Below are 23,044 nucleotides of genomic sequence, written 5' to 3'. Positions count from 1 at the left end.
CCTCTCCCTCACAGAGAGAACTGCAGCACTGTTAACCGGCTCTCTTAGCAAACTCAACTATCCACTGTGGAGTGCTATGGTTAATAAGCCTCCCACTGAATCTCTTGCAACCTCTCATTGTGCTTCAGCTATAGTCCTCACCTTAGGCACAGTCTTCCACTGGCTTATGCAACTTTGTACTCTATCTCCTTGAGGCTTTGAGTTAAATAAGCCTATCCTCTACAGAGTAGACTATAGCTATCCTTATCCAGCCCTCTAAGACAATAGCTAACTCTTCTGTTTGCCTTTTTCTCTAAACTCTTTCACAGGAGGCTTATACCTCCAGGTCTGGAAGGGAACTCAGAAGAGATCTAGCCCAACATCTTGATTTTACAGGTGAGGAAACTATGGCCTGGAAAAGTTAAGGGGCCTTTCTAAGGTCACAAGCATCATCAGCATCAGAAATGAGATTTGAATCCAGGTCTTCTGAGATTCTGGAACCAGTGCCCTCTGCCTGCCAATTCTGTGCCCCTTCCATTGAAGCATTCTGCCTTCATTTGCTTTAGCTAACTCTCTCCTCTACCATCTCCTCTGACTCTCAGTTCAGCAGTCACATAACAATATCCACAAGGTTTTACTTCTTCAAATGAAAAAGGAGCTAAGTGATATTATGGTAAGGAAACTAATTACACTCCTATCTATCTACCTACTTATCTATCTAGCTGTCCTTTGTCTCTCCATCTGTCTATCTCTTTCTTCTTTCTTTCTTTCTTTCTTTCTTTCTTTTTTTCTTTCTTTCTTTCTTTCTTTCTTTTTTTCTTTCTTTCTTTCTTTCTTTCTTTCTTTCTTTCTTTCTTTCTTTCTTTCTTTCTTTCTTTCTTTCCTCAAATAACTCTCATATTCCCCTTGTCCTCTCCTTTCAGCTAGTACTGGTATGCTGACTAAAAAAGGTTGAAAAAGCAAGTGACCTTATTACCCTACTCCACCCCAACTACACACCATAGCCTGGTCTCTCTCAGGTCTTTGTACCTTCTCCCCAAATTAAAAAAAAATTATAATTCCAGATATATTGTACCTAGCCACATGATCATAGCATGCAGCAATCATAAGCTCTTGCAACAGGTACAACATTCAGCATATAATCAAAAGCACATATTATAATAGTTAATATATTTAGATCAAAAGTAATTTTGAGTAATATGAAAGACTTGCAAAGCAATCATACATAGCATACAGAACAATGGCAACTAGATGGCAGCATAGTTCACAGAGAGCCAGGCCCGGAGTCAGAAAGACTCATCTTCCTGAGTTCGAATCCAGCCTCAGACACTTCCTAGCTGTGTGTGACCCTGGGCAAGTCACATCACTCTGTTTGCCTCAGTTCCCTCATCTGTAAAATGAATTGGAGAAGGAAATGGCAAACCACTTCAGTATCTCTGCCAAGAAAACCCCAAACGGGGTCACAAAGAGTTGGACACTACTGATAAAACAGTGAACAAATACAGAGCAACAAAGCAAATAGATAGATATGATATAATATAGTCATAATGACACATTGTATAATAAAAATATAGCATATATAATACACGTATTTTGAAGTTCAAAAGATTGACAAGCATTTATAAAGTTCCTACTATGTTCCAGGCACTGACTGAGGGTAAGAATACAATGAATGAAACAAATCATATACTGAAGGTGCTTACATTCTGTCAGAGACAATAATATGTACATATATAAGTATACATGGAATAAATACAAAATCAGCTCAAGGCATCTAAATACAAGTAAATTACATAACCAATATATTCATTCCAATAATGAGACTTATACGGCAACAAGTGTAACCACTTTTTGCATTCTCTCTGAAACATCATGAATAAATTTGTTCATAAGCCAAATAGTTACTTCCATTGTGACTCCTGGACATTGGGAATAGCCCAGGCTGCTTTGCTGTGCTGATGCATGGCCTGGTTTCTTAGATGCCATCTCTTCCCAAAGGGCCTTCTTGGCTGGGATATTAAGCAGAACCAGGCCTGCCTCTGAGCTCATCCCTTCCACTCTATCTGAACGGAGGCCCCCACAGGACTGCCTGTGATTGAATTGGTTAATTCTCTGACCCTCCATTGGCCACCAACACTCAGACTTTTCCTCATCTTAATCATGATCCCTGCATCTGGTAAGCAGAGCCCAGTGCTCAGAGCCTGCCTGGCCAACTGTCCATCATACCTTTCTTTCTGCTCACCAGAGAGACAGAATAACTCCCCACTGGGCAAAAGATGTTTTTGATGCACTCTCTGCACTATTTTGTAGACTGATAAGCTGCCCAATGTTCCTACAACTTGGATGATTATGGTTAGAGGGAGGACAAAATCAGGTCCAGGAACTCTGTAAGGAGAGGTCCCTGGATGGAGAAAAAGACTGTGAGAAGAAGATGATATAGAGGAGCCATGAGGAAAAGAAGAAGAAGAAGAAGAAGAAGAAGAAGAAGAAGAAGAAGAAGAAGAAGAAGAAGAAGAAGAAGAAGAAGAAGAAGAAGAAGAAGAAGAAGAAGAAGAAGGAGGAGAGGAGGAGGGGAGGAGGAGAGGAGGAGGAGGAGGAGGGAAGAGGGAGGAGGAGGAGAGGAAGGAGAGAGGAGGAGGAGAGAAGAGAAGAAGGAGGAGGAGGAGGAGGAGAAGAGGAAGAAGAAGAAGGAGAAGAGGAAGAAGAAGAAGGAGAAGAAGGAGGAGGAGGAGGAGGAGGAGGAGGCGGCTCTGGCCTGAGGGGGATGTCTACTGGAGAAGAGTAGAACAGGAGGGCTGTAACCAAAAGCTGTGTGCAGTGGCTGGAGTGCTATACCTGGAGTTAAGAAGACCTGAGTTCAAATGTGGCCTTAGAGAGATACTAGCTGTGTGACCCTGGGCAAGTCACCTAAGTTTGAGTTTCCTCATCTGTAAAATTAGTATGAAAATAGCACCCACTTCCCAGGGTTGGGATGATCAGATGAGTTAATATTTGTAAAGTACTTAGCAAACCTTAAAGCACCAAATAAGAGTGCCTTGTTGTTGTTGTTACTGTTGTCATTACTACTTACTACCCCAATGCTAGAGGACCCAAGAGAGAAGAGACCAGTGCTTGACTCAGTGAGAACAGAGACAGTGATGACAAAACCCAGGCCAACCCCACAACTGGGGAGGCAGGCTAGCGCGTAGACTGAGGGTCAGCCACACAATCAGAGTTGGCGGGTTACAGAGCTGATAGCAGGTCACCGCAGGAGAAGCAGGACGATCTGGCCAGAGATCAGGTTGCCTTCTGGTGCTCCCGGAGTAATGAGAGCAAAGGTAACACGTGTAACCAGACCATGCCATTGATGGATTGCAAGTACAGGTAATGTACTCTGTGTATTTAAACTCTAACATAGGCTGGTCATTGTCATTCAGTCATTCAGCCGTGTCCAACTCTATGTGACCCCATGGACTTTTGTGCATAGGGTTTTCTTGGAAAAGATACTGGAGTGGTTTGCCATTTCCTTCTCCAGTGTGCCCTCATATTATGGATTACAAACCGGGACAATGGAGGCTAAGGTCACACAACTATAGTGTCTGAGGCCATATCTGAACTCAGATCTTCCTGAGTCCAGTCTCAGTGCTCTATCCACTGTACCGCCCAGATGCCCCAATATGACCTCCATGTCTGGTTTATAGCATGTCTTCTTTGCTTCATTAAGTGTCTTTGCTTTGTATGCTGTTACTATAGAGCCATCATATTTTTCAGAGAGTGTAAGGAAAGCTTCTCCTAGAATTGAACCCAGGTCATGGGAGTCTAGAACTGAAACTCCTTTTCAGGAAAAGGATGCTATGGGTGACTTTTTTTAAAAAAGTGGGGTACAATAATGTGCTTTCCTAAACAGCCACTTGGATGTACTGGGAATGCCAAACTGTAGACTAGGAGACTGGCAGGTGGGGAAGGAAGGTTTTCCTTTGATTTATCTGAGTAACAGAGCAGCCAGAATTGATATCGTCACTTTAAATTTTTTATTCCATTCAGCAAATATACTTTAATTTAATATGTAAGAGTATATTATTTGAGGAGGCAAGCATTTATTAAGCACCTACTGTGTGCTAGGCATTATGCTAAGAGCTTTAGAATAGCTCTTATATTATCTCATTTATCATTGTCTGTCACAACAATCCTGCGAAATAGGTGTTGTTAGTATCCCCCTTTACAGATGAAGAAACTGAGGCAGACAGAGGTTAGGTGACTTGTTCAAAGCAACACAAGTAGTAGTGTCCACGAGGAAGCTGGGAAGAAGAGAAGAGTCTTCCTGGGCTGGGGGTACCAGGTGAATTTATGCAATGCTGTGTGATTATCTTTACATTTTCAACCCTAGAACAGGGTTGAAACGGAACCTAAGCAGGCACTAGCAAAGTGGCAGTGTTTCCCAGTGCATGCATGGAAATCCAGGCTGCAGCCTACATTTGCTCACGTGCGAAAAAGGCCAGGACTGGCTGCTCGAGGTTCATAGGCCACCTGATGGCTTCAGCAGAAATTATTCTCTAAAGAGCTATTCCAGTTTACACCCCTAGGGGGCACATGGTCACATCTGCCCAGGCAGGTGCTTTTGCAGAAATGAAAAATACCTGTATTGGGCACGTCCCTGATATACTGATTTGATCTTCAGAGCCTCAGAAAATGGAGATAGTGTGTACGCCCAGCACTGGCATATCAATTGGTTGAGAGATTGATTGAAAAACAAACAGACAGACAGACAAACCACATCCCTGACTATGACTTTCACTAAGAACTCAGAGAGGAATAAGGAAATATGCCATGATACTAGAGTTCACTGTCAGAAGCTCCAACAAAGAGCAAGGGTCCTGCGAAGAAAGCTTGGTGTCCAGGAACACCACAAGAGCATAGGATAATAATAATAGTAGTGGTAACTAACATTTGCATAGCACTTTTAAGGTGTCTTGCATGTATGTCTCATTTGACATAGCTCTGTGAGGCAGGTGCTATTATTGCTCCCATTTTACAGATGATAAAACTAAGGCCATTAGCGGGTCAATGCCTTGCCCAGCGTCAGCCGGCTAGTAAATATGTGCGGCAGGATTCAAACTCAGGTCCTTTTTGATGCCAAGTCCAGCACTCTATCAGCTGTGCTGCCTGGCTATCTCCCATAGACTCAGAACTGGAATGGACCTTAGAAACCAGCTGATTCAACTGCTCATTGTACAGATGAGGAAATTGAGTCTCAGAGAGGGCAAGTGACTTGCCCGGGGTTATCCAGCTCAGAAATATCAGGTCTTCCAGACTCCAGATTTAGCACAATATCTACTATACCATACTTTCCTCCAAAGAGGATGGTAGGTGGCATTGTAGATAGAGCAATGGGACTGGAGTCTTTCAAATCCGGCCTCAAACTAGTTGTGTGACCCTGGGAAAGTCACTTCACCCTGTTTGCCTCAGTTTCCTTATCTGGAAAATGGAGATAATAATAGCACCTTCCTCCTGGGGTTGTTGTGAGGGTCAAATGAAATAATAATTGTGAAGTGCTTAGCACAGTGCCTCGTATGTAGTAAGCCCTATATAAAAATTAGCTATAAAGAGAGAGGACCATTGGAGAGCTATGCCCTATGGAGTAGTTGAAAGACTGAGCAATCTGTCATTGCATGTGACCTATTTGTTGGGTCATTTCATGTAGCCTTGATACATATATTGTATGAGACTTATCACACTATGTTATGTCATTGATTTCTATTCTATTTCTGTATATGTTCCTACTTGCTAATACACTTCTAACATGGATGATTACCTGTATATGTACTGGGTAATTTGTACTTGCAATCTAATTTAGCAGATTGTAAAGCTCTTTTAATGACCCCAAACCCCTGTGAAACAATGGCCTGTCCATTCAGAACCAACAATCTCCTGCTGATGTTGTATGAATGTGTGGTAATTAACACTACAGCCTTTGAAAAACAAATTTTGATTTTGCACTAACAAAATGAATGTAACTAACATAAGAAAACAGCTATCAATTGGGAGAAAAATCTTTGCCTCATTGCTAAGAGTTTGATAGCTAAGATACATAGGAAACTAATGTAAATATAAAAGGGCCAAATTTTCAATGAATATCAGAGGATATGAAGAGATAGTTCTCAAAAGAATTCAAGCTATTAACAGCCACATGAAAGAGAGCTCCAAATCATTAGGTATAAAATAAATGCAAATCTAAACAACTGTGAGGTTTCACTTCAAGCTCAGATGATGTGATGATGTCAAAGATGACAAAAGATGGAATTAGGTGATGCTGAAGGTGTTTTAGAAAGAGTGGAATGCTAATATGCTGGTGATGGAGCTGTGAATTGGTCTGACCATTCTGGGAAGCAATTTAGACTTATGTTTAAAAAAGTGGCTTCAAATGCCCATGTGCTTTGCCCCAGAGATTTTACCATCAAAGAACTCAAAGACAGAAAGAACATACACCAAAATATTCATAGCAATACTCTTTGTGAGATCAAGAACTGAAAACAAAGTAGACACACAGTGCCTGAGAAATAGATAAACAAATTATGGCACATGAACATAATAGAATATTGCTGTGCTGTAAGGAATTAGGAATGGTAGGAAATCAGAGAAGCATAGGAAGACTTTTATGAACTGATGCAGAGTGAAGCAAGCAGGACTAGGAAAACAGTAATACACACAATGACAATTTCCAATGGAAGTGGAAAGAATTACAACATAAAACATTCAAAAGTGAATCCTGTGCAGACAAGAGTAAGACAGGATGAGCAGGCATGGATGAGTTGCAGACTACCCAGTTGGGAAGAAACCCATATGAGAGAACTCCGATCTATTAGTAAAGTGGGGTATGGTACATGCTAATCCTTTTTTTTTTCTTTTGGAGGCAATTGGGGTTATGTAACTTGTCCATGATCACACAGCTACTATCTAAGAATGGATTTGAACTCAGGTCCTCCTGACTCCAGGACTGGTGCTCCATCCGCTGCACCACCTACTTATGAATTCTCTTATGAGTAGTTAGAGGCACTGAGTGACAATGGATTTAGAGGACTATTTTTGGAGTAAAGAAGATCTGGATTCAAGTCCTGCACCCGACATAAACAATCTGATCAAAGGCAAGACATCTAACTCTTCAGTGCCCCAGACAGATCTCTAAGAATGTAAATTAAAGACAAATCATAGACTCTAGCCTGCATCATTAGAGGACTTTTCCATCCTGGAACTTTCAATACTGAATGAAATCTCAGATGTGGGCAAAAAAAAAATGTATATTAAAAATATTCCAGGCACTGTGGTATAATGGACAGAACATAGAGCTAGGAAGACCTGGGCTCAAGCCGTACATCTGTTATATATCAGCTGTGTAATTCTGGACAAGTGCCCTAGGCCACATTCTGAGACTAGACATTACAAAGAAAGGATCGCTTGCATCAGTAGAGGGATTTTCCTCATCTGGGAATTCCCAGTGAAATCACAGGTCCAGGCCCAGTATACCTGGTATGATTATTAAGGGTGACTTAGGAACTGCCACGACCACTCATAACCGCCTGGGTCCCTCTCCCATGAGGAGAAGAAGGGAGGGGCTGGAGATGAGCAGGAAACCTGGAGGGGGGTTGTTTTAGGGGTGCTTCCTTTGCGTGTACATTCTTCATGTCATATTACTCCCTATTTTAATGAAAGATGTTCAGGTTCTTATCATGACTCAGCAAAATGCTGGGTCTGAGAGCAGATTCCAGTGGGAGTGGGCTTCAGAACACCATGATTCGAAGTTGTTTGGAATTTCAAGCTGGAGGGATGCTTACTTGTTGGAGTGGTCCCAGGGATATTTCCCTGCTACAGACAGATAAAGAAACGAGGCCTAGAAAGGGGAAGTGACTTTCCCAAGGTTAGACTGGTAACAAGGAGAAGGCCTGGGACTTGGGATTTGGACCTGCGTCTCTAGCATCAAATTCATGGGCGTTGCAAATGCACCATTAATTCCTTGAGTTGGGCTGGGCTGGGCTGGGCTGTCGTCAGCACCAAAGAGCTGGAATATGGGCGAAATTGATGCTGGTCTTCCCCCACCACCCACATCCACCCTCCACAGATGCATTGTCCTTAGGGAGACCCACGCAAAGCTGGCGGCACGGATGGTAGTCTTACATGAGCAGTTCTCAAAGGCATGCTTCATTCCCGTTGAAAGCACCCCCTCTTGGCTTTTCCATTTTTTTTCTCTGCCCTTTGCTTATGCTTTGCCCTGGCTCTCTGCCCTGGGCGACCCTCAGGGCTCTCACAGAATTCAGTGGGAATCAGAGTAACCCTTGAAAGGTCACTTGTGACCTTGTGTTCTGGTTCCATCAGCCCAACTGGAGGAAAGGTCAAACTTCCTATACCACCTGGCTACAAGCTCAGTCTAGTCACCCAATATCTGACCCTGGGTCTTTCTGGCCTTCCCTCCACCCTTAGCTTATTACCCAGAAGCTATTAGGGCATGATCCCCTTAGATTAGGCTTTCAGCCTCATTCATCTCCTCTCAGGCACTGTCAGAGAAAATAAGAACCCCTTTATTCCAGTCTACTTCTTTCTGAAGGCTTAGAAAGGGGGGAAAACCTGTTTGATAATAAAGTTGTTTAATAATTAGGATGTTTTGTTTGTTTATTTGTCTTTTGAGACTCGGTCTCCCTATCTCACCCAAACTGGGCAGGCAGTGGGCCACTCACTGGCTGACCTCACCGCTGATCAACGTGGATGCTTTGACCTGCTCCATTTCTGACCTGGACCACTTTGATCCTCCTTGGGCAGCTCAGTGGCCCCCTGATCACAGGAGACCCCCATATTGGTGCCTGTCTTGGGTCAGACATTTCATCAGCTGTACGTTAGCCTTACACAGCTCAGAATTCCCAAACTCGAGCAATCCAAAAGCCTCAACCTCTCCTGTGGCAGGGATCATAGGTGTGCACCTCCGTGCCTGGGCCCTCCTTATATTTGTGAATCACTTTACAATTTTTGTTTAGAAAAAGCCTTTAGCATCACCTTCTTATTCAGGGAGACAGTGCTGTACAGTAGACAGAGGGCTGACTCTGGAGTGTGTGGGCTTGGGTTCAAATTTTGTCTGTTTACTGCCTTGAAGGGAAGGGAATAAGAACGTATATAGTGCCTACTGTACTAAGTACTTTCTTATAAATTTTATTTCATTTGATCCTCCCGGCAACCTTAAGAGGTAGGTGCTATTATTATCCCCATTTTGTATTTGAGGAAACTGAGGCAGGCAGAGATTAAGTGACTTGCCCAGGGCCACATAGATGTTATGTAGCTGAAGCTGGATTTGAAGTCAAGAGTTCCTCACTCTAGTGAGGATCCACTTATGACTTTGCCAGCCAAGTCACTTAACTTCTCTAGTTCTCAGTTTCCTAATCTCTGAAGTGGGTTGGACTAGATGGTTCCTGAGCTCCTTTCTAGAGCTGAGATCTAGGACTTCCCCAAGGAAGAAGGAAGGAAGAAACTGACTGCCATTATCTCAGAAGGCACTGACACATAGTAACTGGAGCTCAGAAAGGAGGAAGGATCATGTCTTAAGGTCTTCGAATATGAACTTTTGGGGTGCCAGAGGGAACTCTGTGCTATGTATCCAGCCGGAGCTCACCTTCCAAGTACCCTAGAGAGAGGGCTGACTCTGAAGCACAAAGCAGAAAACTTGGGACATGGGAAATTGACAAGCTCAGATGGACCATTGGGTTTCTAGATTTGGAGCTGGACGGTAGCTTAGTGGCCATTCAGTCCACTCCTCTCATTTTTATGGGTAAGGAAACTGAGGCCCGGAGATATTAAGTGACTCGTCCAGTATGTCTAAGATGGGATTTGAACTCTGGGCTTTCCTGACTCTAAGTCCAATGTCCTTGGGCATTCTCTAAGAAAAGGCTATCTAATTTGGAGAGACAAATTGCCCGTAGGGATGTAGGCTTGGAGTCAGTGGACGTCCTAACCAGGATATGGCCCACCCCGGGTGGAGAACAAGAAGGGAACCTACTCTGAGCCTTTCACACAGAAACCACACTGTTTACCCAATAGTGGTATTTACTGAGCTCTGTAGGGTCCAGCAGTGGGGCAGGATAGCTTGGACCCTGTCGGGCTCAGGGTCAGCAGGGCTCAGGGTCAGCAAGCCTCAAGGCATCAATGGCTAGTAACAGCGTATGAGGTGGAGTCAAGTCCACTCAAGAAACGTCCCCAGAGTTTTTCCAACTCCATCACCATCCACGGTTCTCAGGGCCCCAGCGGCACAAGAGGCTCAGTGGGGTGGGTGGGGTTGGCCTCTCTTTCCCCGAGTTCTGGCACAGTCTCCCGGCCTTGGATGAATCCCCCTACCCTGTGGCCAATGCTCACTCCCGGGGAATGAAGACGGCGAGCAGCGTGATGAGAAGGACTACCACTAAAGCACCCACGACCAGGCCCAGGATCACTCGCCATCGGATGTTCTCCCAACGCTTCTTCTGGGCCAATGTCTTGGTGGTCTTGCTGAAGGCAGAGCTCTGTAATGATGGGTAGAGGAAGAAGCTTAATGCAGGATCCCAGCCCCTGGGAGGCGGGCCTGAGAGATTGCCCAGGCCAGCCCCTTCACAGTTTTCTTTGTAGCCTTTATCCCCAGTAGCTCTCACCTCATTCCTGAATTCCTCCCTCATGGAGAATCATGGATCTAAATCCATAAGGTGCCTCAAAAGCCATGTTGTCCAAACCTCTCATTTTACAGGTGAGGAAACTGAGGCAGACAGAGATGACTTGCCCAGGGTCACCAGCAAGTTGGATTTGAGCTTGAGTCTTCCTGACTCCAGGCCCAATGCTCTCTCCACTACAATACAACACTATTGCCTATTGACCCTTAACCCTTGATTTCTTGTGCTCCCTCTGACTTAAGAAGCCAGAGAATCTCCTTTCATGTTTTGTCTTTGACTGCCCTTCTCTGCCTTTGGAAAACCTGAGGGCTGCAGGCAACACCAGCAAAATGTCTGGAAAGACATCGGTGTTCCTTCCCCTCATCTTCCTACTCTAGGGACCACGCCCTGCCCCCCCACACCACTGGCCTGGCCCTGAGTGCCTCCCTCACTCAGGTCCCGTCACACTCCTGTCTCACCAACTCAGTCACATTCCTCCTCCCCCTCCCTCCTGTTCCCTCTCTCCCATCCCAGCCCCCTTCCTCCTCATACCATATCAAGGAGCTGGTCGGATCGCTGTTCCAGCTCAGCTAGTTTGCCATCCCTCTCCAGGACCCGTTCAAAATTGTTCAGCATGATTTCAGTCACTTCATCTGCCTGCTGCTGGCACCTCTCCAAGTCCTTCCCTGCCTGGACACCAAGGCCAAAGTTAAATCATGTCATTGAGCCTCAGAGACCATCCTTCCCCTCCTCCTTCCATTTTGGTGGAGGTATATGACAAGTCCATAGATTCTGAGCTGGAAAGAACCTAGCTAATCCACCCCCCTGCCCCAGTCTTTCTATTAAGGAAATGATGGCCCAGATAGGTTAAGCAACTTGCCCAAGGCCACACAGGGATCGAGTGACATTTGAACCTGTGTTCTCCGACTAAAGTCATCGAACTCTGTATTGCACCACACTGGAAGGTGATTCTGGATAGCATCAGTCTTCTCCCCCTCTAGACTTGTCTTCCCTCACCTTAGACGACCTCTAAGTGAATCTAGAGATAATCTAATTTAATTCCTTATTTGAGAGATGAGGAAAAGAACTCCCCAAATGGGTGTAACATTCTCAAGGTCATTGAGATCCAGAAGAAACCTTCTAGGTCACTGAGTCTGCTACTCTCATGTTCCTTCCTCCCTTTCTCTTTCTTTGCTTCCTTCCTTTCTATCTTCCCTTAAAGTTTTGTCAATGCCTCTTGTTCTTACACTGAGTGAGGTCACTTTCCAATATGGCACCCCACCTCCACCACCATAAAATCCTCCCTTGTAACATAGAAAAATGTTTAAGCAGAGCCAGCCAACTTGGTGCCCATGACTAACAGCGCCAACGACATTCCACACTGATCTTCCTCCACCCTCCTACCAAAAGGAAGGAGGCGTGGTTTATCATCTTTTTCCATGGCACCATGATGAGTCATTATAAACCACCAGTATCATTTTAGGGAGGACACTAAGAGCCATTAAAGGGAAATGACTTGCCCAGTGTCAGTCCATCAGTCAACAAGCATTTATTAAGCACTTACGACATCCTACCCTCGGAGAACTCACTTTCTGAAGGGGAAAACAACATGCAAACACCTATGTACATATAAGGCATGTAGAAAATACATGCAGTGTAAATGGGAAGTAATCTCAGAGGGAATAACTGAAAGAGGGAATGAGGCAGAGGTGGGAAGGTCAGATTCTTGAAGGAAGCCAGGGAAGTTAGGACTGGAGTGGGGAAAGACTTGAGGCAGGAAGACCCCCCCCCCAGCCTAAGGCTATTGCACAAGTCCAGGTGTAGGGTGATGTTGGCTGGCATCAGTGTGGTGGCCATACAGTGAGGAGTAAATGAAGGAAAGAAAGAAGTCTTGATCAAGGGCTTACTGTGAGCTAAGCATTGTGCTAAGAGCTTCTGGAGATAAAGATAGCCTCTTCCCTCAGGGAGCTTACATTCTAATGGGAAAGTCAACCAGTACTGAGAAGTGATCTTCAAAGGGTGCCGAGTGGATCCGTAGGACAACTGATTGGCAGCTTTCGAAGAAGGAGTGTTAGTTTCATCAGTAGCAGAGCAGAGACCAGACCACAGGTGTCCACACTCCCGATCCATTCTGACATCTCTAGCAGTCCCCCACCTGCCTTGGGAGGGGTCCTTCCAGTCCATAGGCTTTTCTCCTTGTGTTAAGTGGAGGGAGAGTCTTTCTGCCCAGGGCACTTGAACCCTGGCTGGACTGTGGCTTTTGCAACAGAGAGCAAAGATGAGGACAGCCAGCATCCGAAAGCTGAGTGGCCAGGAAGGCTGAGAACAAGGAAAACCCAGCTTTCTCTTTTAAGGTCTGAGACCGGCCAGACCAGTTCTGTCTCCTGTCCTGCCCATACTCTTAGGGAAGATTAGAGCTTTCCTTTACTCTTAGGAAAACCACAGACTTCTCTTCCCCTGGCCAGGGCTATGGGTGAGCTCACCTAGACCAAAGTAGATTCCTTGTAGCTTGAGCTGGCAGACCGACCAATAGAAGACTGTTGATTTGAGAGGGCTGGACTAGAGACTGAGAACAGGAGTGACCCAAGACTCAGACGCCAGAGGGAAGAAGGATGTTTATGGGCAGAGGGACCATACATCGAGTGATGGAAAGAGCCTTGGATTCTGCGTCAGTAGAAGAAACCCTGCGTTCTGTTTGTTATTATTCATTCCTGTCCCTCTCTTCATGACCCCATTTTGGATTTTCTTGGCAAAGATACTGGAGTGGTTTGCCATTTCCTTTTCCAGCTCATTTTATAGATAAGGAAACTGAGGCAAACAGGGTGAAGTGACTTGCTCAGGGTCACACAGCTAGTAAGTGTCTCACGCTAGTTTTTTTGTTTTGTTTTGTTTTTTGGTTAGGCTATGGGGTTAAGTGACTTGCCCATGGTCACACAGCTAGTAAGTGTTATGTGTCTGAGGCTGGACTTGAACTCAGGTCCTCCTGAATCCAGGGCCGGTGCTCTATCCACTGCACCACCTAGCTGTCCCTCATGCTAGTTTTGAACTCAGAAAGATCTGTCTTCCTGACTCCAGGGCCAGCACTCTATGCACTGAACCATCTAGCTGCCCTCCTTGGTTCCAACTCTTGCTCTAATAAGCTGTGTGGCCTTGGACAAGTTGCTGGATTTCCCTGAATGTTTTCTCATTAGTGCTTAGCACATAGTAGGAGCTTAGTAAATGTTAATTGACTACTGACTCACTAATGAAATAGGTATTAAAATGAAATAGGTATCTATCTCCCAGGCTTATGGTTAGAAGAGTACTTTGTTAGGGGCAGCTGGGTGGGGCACTGGGTAGAGCACCGGCCCTGAAGTCAGGAGGACCTGAGTTCAAATCTGACCTCAGACCAAACACTTGATACTTACTAGATGTGTGACCCTGGGCAAGTCACTTAACCCTAATTGCCTAAAAAATTTTTTTCTAAAATACTTTGCTATTTCTAAAACTAAGAGAGATATTATTTTTATGAGTAGTAGGAAAAAACCCTAATGTAGACAGTGTTATAGAATAGAAGCATTGGAGGAAAAGAAGGCAGCTAGATAGCAAAGGGCAGGCTCTGGGAACGCTTCTGTGCCTTGGCTAACATCTGAATCAGATCAGTTACAGTCAGCTCTGAGTAGAGTGCCCTCTCCCCGACTGACTGACTCTGACTGAAAAGCAGTTTTTCTAGTCTCTCCCCACTGTTGGAGACTTCCCAAGAGTGCAGCTAACCCTTCCCCTTCCTGACTGACCGTCTCTAACACGTCTCAGCTGTGCTACGCATTGTACTGCTGGTTTATTTCCAATTCGATTCGAATGTGACACTCTCTCATAAGTTTAGAACTGGAAGGGTCCAGCTCTAGTCAACCCCCTCTCAGTTTTGCAGATGAGAAATCCCATCTTCACCAAGAGAAGGAAGGAACGTCACTCAAGTAGGAAGGAGAATAACGATAGCTTGCATTTGTGTAGTGTTTTCGGATTGCAAAGCACTTGAAAAAAGACCTCGTTTGAATGACGCCTGCAGTACCTAACTCAGGGTAGCTCAAGGTTCAAATGAGATAATATATGTAAAATACTTTGCAATAAAGTGATATAGAAATATTATTTATTAATATCTGCAAGGTACCTAATTCATGAGGGGAAAAACTGTGCATTGTAACAGAAAGAAAACCAAAGTTTAATTTCTATTTTCTCTAGGGAAAACTTCTTCCTGAGCTGATTTATGAATTTGGGTTTGTTGTTTGGGTTTTTTTAAGTGATTAAAAATATTTGCTACCCTGACTCTGGGGGAAAAAATCTTATTTGATCTTCACAACAACCGAGAACTGGTGCTATGATCATCCCCATTTCGCAGATGAGAAAACTGAGGCAGGTTAGGTGTCAGCTAGTGAGTGTCTGAGGCTGGATTTGACCTCAGGTCTGCCTGACTTCAGTTCCAATCTGTTTTTTTTTCCTGCACCGTACTTCTCTTCTCGACTCTGTGGTGTCAGGGGTGGGAAGTCCAGCATGGTGAAACAAGTTCTGAGTTTGAATGCTAGCTCTGAACTTACTGGCTGTGTGACTTCGAGAAAGTCAACAGACCTGTCTGAGTCAACTCTCTCTTCTTTAACATGGAGGATCATGCCCTATACAGCCTCCTTCACCGAGGATCAGGTGAGATCCTGGGCATAAAGGACTTTAGAACCTTAAAAATGTCCTGTGAATGTACATTATTGGTCACTATTATGCTGATAAAATTTCAAGCTCCCTGAGGTCAAGTACACGCTCTGAGAAGGTGTTGCAGTAGATTGTGAAGTAGATAGAGCTCTGAACCTGGAGTCAGGAAGATCCGAGTTAAAATATGACCTCAGAAGCTCGTGTGACCTTGGGCAAGTCACTTAACCTCTACTTGCCTCAGTTTCTTCAACCTTAAGGATAATAATAGTACCTACCTGGTAGGGTAATTGTGAGGATTAAATGAGGTAATATTTGCAAATCGAGAGCAGAGTGCCTGGCACACAGCAAGCACTTAATAAATGCTCATTTCTTTCTATCAGCTTATAACTCAACCCAAGAATTTATTAAGCCTCTCTCTCTCTGTATATGTATATGTATAGACACATACATACACACATATATGTACATACATACATACTATGACTTCAAATACAGCCTCAGACGATTAATAGCTGTGCGACTCTGGACAAGTTACTTAACCCTGTTTGCCTCAGTTTCCTCAGAAGGAAATGGCAAACCACCCCAGTATCTCTGCCAAGAAAACCCCAAAATGGGATCATGGAGAGTCGGCCATGACTGAATAACAATATGAAAATATTAGATAGATAATCTTGACTCCTGCTTCGGAGTTAAGATGACCTGTGTCAACTCTTGCCTATAGCATCACTGGCTGAGTGACCAGAAGCTAGTCATTTAACCAGTTAGAAACCAGAACAGCTAAGGATCTGAGTTGGAGACAAATTGGAGGAAGGAATTCCTATACCTGGAGTTCTTTGATGCTTTATTATCTCTGTTTCTCCAGCTCATAAAGAGCTATTTGGAAAGACCTTTGAAAAATGATTTAACATTAAAGCACAATCTATTTGAGTTTTAGAACTAGGGAATGGGAATGAGCTCAGGGGAGGTTTGGGGTGAACAATAGGGCAGAGTACAGGGAGCAGCAGAAGCCAGAACGGGGAAGTGGAACCATTTTCTACTTTCTCCTGAGGAAGAGCTCTATTGTAAGCTCATTATTCATTTTTGGAATCTGGTTTTTGTACCTATTTGTATCAAATTTCAGGACAAATCAAAAGACCTGGGTTCAAATGTCACCTCTGATGCTTTCTATCTGATCTGTGTGACCGGTATGGCAAGTCACTTAACCTGATGGGGCCTCAGTTTCTTCATCTGTAAAATGAATGGGCTGGACCAGCTGGAGTCTGAGGTCCCATCTAGTTCTGAATCTATGCTCTTGTGACTTGGAAGAATTGGAAGGAACCTTAGAGAAGATCTCATCCAATCTCATTTTCTGAGGGGGAAACTGAGTTTCAGAAAGGTTCAGTAACAAGCCAAAGGTCACGGCAGCCCAAATCACAGAATCTGAGGGCTGGGAGGGCTTTCAAAGGCATCTAATCTAATCTTTAACTACCCAACAAGTGGCTGTCCAGCTTTTGCTTTAAGAGGACTAGTAAACTGGAACCCCTCACCTCTTGGAGCAGCCGTTTTGGGACAGCGCTAATTGGTAGGAAGTCTCTCCTCACATCAAGACTAAATCTGCCTCTTTTCCATTTCCACCCATTGTTCTTAGATCTGTTCTCTGGGGTGAGAAAGAACAAATCTCTTCTGTCTGCCACTTAAAAATCCTTTAAATAGTGGTCAGCTCTGGAGTCCCTCCCCCTCCCCCCCAAGTCTTCTCTCTGACTCAAAATGGAGCCATTTCCTTCCAATGATCCTTATATGGCATGATCCCAAGGCCCTTCACCATGCTGGTGGACCCCATCCAGCTTATCATTGCCCTTCCTATATGGTGTTAGTTGCCCCCACCCCGCCTGCTCCCTGTGCTTCTCTGGGATGGCTAAGAGTTGACTCTGTCTATAATTTAGGAGGGGATATTTTTATGACCCGCAGCTGTGTTCCCAGCTCACTTTCCCTCCTATAAGCCCATGCTAGGCTCATACGATTAGAGCTGGACACAATCCAGTTCAACCCTCATGTTTTTTCTTACAAGTGAAAAAAGGAGTCCCAGAGAGGGGAAGGGGCTTGCTAAAAATGGTCATAAAGTTAATAGAATGGCCAACAGGTCCTCTGACACCACCCCTGACACTCTTTCCTTTAAATGCTGCTATTATTCTGTTTCCTACTTTATGAGCCTCTGGGGTCAAATCTGTGCCTAATTTTAAGGACCAGACTCTGTGTAGGGATTGCCTGGGAAGAGAGGGTAGCTTGGATGATAACAGAACTCCTGCCCTTCAGAGCAGCCAAGGTAAAGGACCCAAGTTCAGTCCCTGCCTTGCTACTCCTTTTCCCTGCTTTGTTCTTCAGTTTCCATTCAATACTGTTTTTAAATCAGAAAGATAGAAGAATCTAGCTCTCTGGGGAGGGAAGAAGGAGGTCTATATTTTGAAACAGGTGAATAAAACTAAAAGATTGCAATAAAAAATTTTTTAAATGACTTTGTAAACATTTTGCAGTTCTTTCTCTTGTCTATGACATATTCTCCTAGCTCCCAGGAGAATGTAAACTCCCTGAAGGCAAGACTTTTAGTTTTTGTCTTTGTTTCATCATCCTAGTGGATACAACCTCTTGCAAATAGGAATTAAGCATTTTCCTGTTTATTGAACTGAATTTATCCCTTCACTGTGCTAGGTAATGTGAAGAAAAGGGAGAAAGTGTAAGATCCAGCCTTCTAAAGGCACAGTTAAGTAAGACAAACACATAGGAATCAGCGAATCTAAATGCAAAGCAATAGAGACTTAATCAAGCACTAAATTGTGTGGTGAAAGTGAGAGAATGTAGAGGGAGTTTCCAGACTAATGAGAACTGGGCTTGGCTGTTGGGTGGGACTTGACCGAAATCTGAAGAGCGGATGGACAGGCAGGAGGAGGAAGGACATTCCAGCCGGCACCCATATGTAGGAAGGCCCAATGGTTGGAGCTGGCATAGTAGGCAGCTCCGAGGAGTAGCCTGAAAGGGGAGGAGCTGTCTAGGAATGGCAGATGAAATCAGAATGGTAGAGGAGGGCCAAGTTTTGAAGTATTTGACAGCCAGAGAGAGGAATTTAGGCTTGAAGGGGGAGGAAGAAGGAGACTTTGAAGGAGTAGAATGAGGAAAGCAACGTTTAAGGAATAGTATCAGCTGACATTTACAGAGTTCCTCAAAATTTAAAATGCACCTTCCATATATACCTTTTGCCACTGGAGCCTCAGAACGAACCTGGAAGGTAGATACTACAGACATTTTGCAGATGGGAAAGAGACCCAGGGTGGTTAAATGTTTTGCATAGCTAATAAGGGTCAGAGGTGGGATGTGATGCCAGGTCTCTCCTCACACTCTTTCTATTACTCCACAGCACCTCATCGCACCTTCACTGACCCTTCCTGTGAGAGGATGAACAAGATTCAGACCCACTTGTGAACAGGAGCAGCAGCTTTCCCTCAGAGATATCCCAGATGTCATCCTAGACTCTTCATTCTCTCTCACTTCTCCTCTATTGCCAAGTCCTGTCCCATTCTACCTGCCCCACATCTCTCTCTCGTACACCCTGCCCCCACCCCTTCTCCCCTCTGACACTGCCACCACCCTGGCACAGCTCTGAATCACTCCATGCCTTGTAATAGCTTCCTGGTTTGTCTCCCTGTATCTCCAACCCATCTTATCCTCAGCTGTCAAAGATGACCCTTCCAAAGGCCAGGTCTGACCTAGTCACTCTCCTGTTAAGTAAATTCCAGTCCCCCCCTTATTGCCTCTAGGATCAAATATAAAACTTCGTTTGGCTTTCAAAGTCCTTCATAACATGCCCCCTTCCTACTTTCCCAGTCTTTCTGTACCTTATCTTCTTCACATAATATGTGATATAAGTGATGCCTGCTTCCTTGCCGGGTCCTCACACAAGACTCCGCCTCCTCTGCATTTTCCTTGGCTGTTCTCCACGTCTGGAAAAGTCTCCCTTCTGTCTCTGCCTCTAGACTTCCCTGGCTTCCTTCCAGTCTTACCTAAAGTCCTACCTTCTGTTTTTCTCAGTCCTTCTTAACATTAGTTCTTTCTCTCTGAGGTTATTCCAATTTATCCTTTATATATTTTGTTTCTACTCAGTTGTTTGCACCCTGCCTCCTCCGCTCTCCATTAGATTGTGAGCTCCTTGAGGGTTGAGACCATGTTTTTGCTGTCTTTGTATCCCCAGCTCTTAGCACAGTTCCTGGCACATAGTGGGTTCTTAATAAATGCTTATTGACTATAATTATTTTCCATTACCTTGCATATATCCTGTATGTACCTAGTTAATTCTTGTTTGTCTTTCACATTAGAATGTAAGTTCCCTGAGGGCCAGAACTATTCTTTTTCTTTCTCTGTATACCTAGGACAAGCACAGTGCCTGGCACATAGGAAGTCCTTAATAAATGCTTGTTGACTAGACCAGAAGCAGGGGAATAATCCTGCCTGTAGGACTCTGACCTTGTCTCACGACTAATATCTTTGATTCTCCCTCTGGCTCCTTGAGTATCAAGTACTCTTCCTTCTCCCAGGTCTCCTCCCTTTACCCGGTTGTTGGACCAGCACAACTTTGTTCAAGGGTCCTGACCTCTGCCTTTTTCTCCGAATCCCCCATTTCCTGCCCCAGCCCCCCTCTCTGACACCATCTTCCTGTTCTATTTCCTCTTCCTGCCTCCCCGTCCCCTAGAGACAGAGCCATCCAAGCCCTCAACCTCAGAGTCACCACCACATCCATATCTCTACCCATCCTGTCCTCCGAAGCAGTCTTTAAAAAGTCCAGACGATTTCCTGGCAGGCACAATACTCTCTATGGAGCACTCTTTGGGGAATGGGAAGGAGGGTTGGTATCCTGGTGAGAATTGTCAGTGTCCCAGTAACAGGGTTTCAGCTCAAGAGTACAAGCCAAGAAGGCGGTCTGGGGAATTTGGGGTCAAAGTGGAGGGACATTTCAACAAAGTGTTTGTGAGCTGGAAGTGTTTTCAGTATCTCAGCAACCTCAGTGGGATCTCTTTATCCCCTTCCTTGCCATTTCTGGCTCTCATTCTAAACTGAACAAACCTCTTAGTAAGAGGCAGCTCCATCCTCCCAGAAGAGGGTTACGGGTGGGTAGTGGGGAAGGGCAGGAGACAGAGCCAAAGGACCTTAGCACTTGTATGACCTTGAACAAGTAAACTACTTAGCCTCCCTGAACCTGAGTTTCCTCATTTGTTAAGATGAGTAGAATATTATTACCTGCCTCCACCCCTGTCCCTGTTCCACAGGATTGTTGTGAAAATCAAATGGAAGGAAACAAGCATTGATCAAAATGCCTACTATGTGCCAGGCACTATGTGCTAAGTGCTTGAAAATATTATCTCACTTGACCCTCACAAGAGTAGGTGCCATTGTTAATCCCACTTTACAGCTAAGGAAACTGGGGCAGATAGAGGTTAAGTGATTTAAATGGAATTAAGTATGAAAAATGTTGTATAAATATAAATTACTGCTATATCAAGGAGCTCTGATTCCTTTGGTGACAAAGTCTGTTACAGTAACTTTGGGGTCCGGACAACCTGAGCTCTGCTTTGTACTAGCTGAGCAACTTTGGACAAGTCACTTCAAACCTCTCTTGGCCTTGATTTTTTATTCTGTAAAATAAGGGAGTGGGATTAGATGCCTTTAAGGTCCCTTAGCACACTAACTCCCTCCACCTATGCAGAGAGCAACCAGCTTTAGTGATTCCATGTTACCACACACCTACTAAATGTCAGAGGCTAGAATCTGAATCCAGACCTTCCTGGCTCTAGGCCCAGTGCTCTAACCACTATACCTTGTTACATACACAGTAAGTGCTCAATAAATGCTTGTTGCTTTGCCTTGACTTGGCTGCCTATTGATAACGATAATCGGTGACTGCTCAGATAATCTCTCCGGTTTTCCTTGGGATTTTCCTCTGGCTAACCCCTACTTCGCTCCAGTGCTTACCCACTGCTCTGCCCCGTTCCTACCCCCCAACACCACCATGGTTCCTTCAAGTCTTCATTGCTCTCTGGAGGTCCCTCCCCTCCTCCTTCCCTTTCCTCTATGCACCTCATTCCCTGATCAGTTGGGGCAAGATAACCTCCTCGAACTCGCCAATACTGTGGATTCCGGGGCTCTGGAGGAGGGCTAGGTGGGGCAGTGAGTACAATTTCTGCGCGGGACGCCTGGGTCCCATTATACTCTGCGTGGGTCTGGGAAAGTCCCCTGGCTCCTCTTGAAAAGCGATCCTTCCTGCCTCCTCCCCCTCTATGCCCACTCCCCGCCACGGGCGGCCAAGGTCTCCCAGAGAGCGCGCATGCCAGCGTGGTCTCACCTGTGCCCGTCGATCAGCCCGGCTCCCCTCTGCCTGGGGGTGGGAGGTGGGGGCCCAGCCCGCCCCACTCATGCAGAGCACTTTCCGCTCTGGGACCTCCCCTCCCCTGGCCCATCCCGCAGCTGTCTGCCCTCTCTCCAGCCCTTAACCGAGACCCTCTCACCATCCTGCAGCTGTCCTCTCCGCTCGTTAGCGTTCCAGTTGTGTGTCTCGCCGGCCGGGAGGTGCCTGGGGCAGCACAGGCAGGCTTGGGGGGCGGGGGGGATTAGATACACACTGGGAGGAAGGAGGGAAGAGGCGGAGCCAGGATCAGAAAGGGGGGCACCTCCTGGGCCGGGCGGGTGGCAGGGCTGAGCGAAGCATGACTCCTGGCAGCCCCTGGGCTGGGGCAGGCAAAGGTGACGAGGCGAGGCAGGGAGGCGCTTTGACCGCGCAAGAGACTAAAGCGAAATCGAAAGTCCCCCGAGGGTTGCGGAGTGCTCCCCGATTTGTTTGCTCCCCTCCCCGGATGGACTTCAGCCTTCCAGTCTTCATTGCAGCCTCCTTCCAAGAAGCAAAAAAGAGCAAGACGAGCCAATGACCGGACTGGACGTTTGGACTTTGCTGGGTGCAGGGCAAGAGCAGGGTCTGTCGTCCCGCACCCTGACTAGACATGTTTTTACCCCATGGTGGCCAGAGCTGCGGGATCACGACAAACTGAACTGAGTGGCTGCCTCCCTATTGCCCTTAGAATCAAAGACAAAAGTCTTTTGTTGGACAAGTAAAGCCTACCTCTCCCGGCCGATCTATTACATGTCCGTATCATTCCTCTCTCCACATTCTAAGGTTCAGCCTTATACACTGGCCTTACACACGACATTCCACCTCCCATCTCCATCGATGCATTTTCGGAGATAGAGGCTGTCCCGTTTTGACTGAAAGACTCTCCTTCCTCACTTTCTGGCTCTTTGGGATCTCCTTTCCAAGCCGAGCCTAAAGGCCACCTCCTACAAGACGCCCTTTATTTACCCACTATTTAGAGACAGGTGTATCTGTTCATTTCTCTGATAAGCTCCTAGAAGGGAAGGTCCGTTTGGGTATCTCTGTGCCCAGCACTAGTGCCTAGTATACAGTAGGCATTTAATAAATACTTGTTGATTGATTGGTTCCACAGGAAGGCAACAGATTGGTGGTGGGCAGGGGAGCCTCAGAATACCATGTCATTTGAGGAAGAGTTGAAGGAAGTGGGGGCGTTGACTTGGAAAAGGGAAGACTTGGAGAGGCAGCCCTGGTCAGAAAGCCTTGGGCCAAAATCCTTCCCCTGACACATTCTAGTTGTGGGACTCCAGGCACCTCTCAGTGCCACTGGCACTCTTGAACAAGACTACTACATATTAGAGAGCAGGTGAGGACC

The 23,044-nt window shown here is 45.5% G+C and overlaps 1 protein-coding gene across 2 annotated transcripts; it reads right to left on the bottom strand.

The window, feature by feature from the left end:
• Window positions 1-3,970: 3,970 nt before the first annotated feature.
• VAMP5 (vesicle associated membrane protein 5) lies at window positions 3,971-22,167 on the bottom strand. Of its 2 annotated transcripts, none has more exons than XM_020969516.2 (3): window positions 21,815-22,167; window positions 11,163-11,300; window positions 3,971-10,490 (listed from the first exon to the last, which is right to left on the bottom strand). In XM_020969516.2, exons 1-3 carry the CDS (start codon window positions 21,815-21,817, stop codon window positions 10,341-10,343), a joined length of 291 nt encoding a protein of 96 aa, XP_020825175.1. In that variant the 5' UTR covers window positions 21,818-22,167; the 3' UTR covers window positions 3,971-10,340. The 2 variants fall into 2 exon arrangements, with proteins under 2 accessions (XP_020825175.1, XP_078005415.1); XM_078149289.1 differs by lacking the exon at window positions 21,815-22,167 and adding an exon at window positions 21,652-21,749.
• Window positions 22,168-23,044: the final 877 nt, after the last annotated feature.

This window comes from Phascolarctos cinereus, unplaced genomic scaffold, assembly GCF_003287225.1.
Source record: "Phascolarctos cinereus isolate Bilbo 61053 unplaced genomic scaffold, phaCin_HiC Scaffold_2;HRSCAF=192, whole genome shotgun sequence".
NCBI lineage: Eukaryota > Metazoa > Chordata > Mammalia > Diprotodontia > Phascolarctidae > Phascolarctos > Phascolarctos cinereus.
This window is presented reverse-complemented; position numbering and strand designations above follow the sequence as displayed.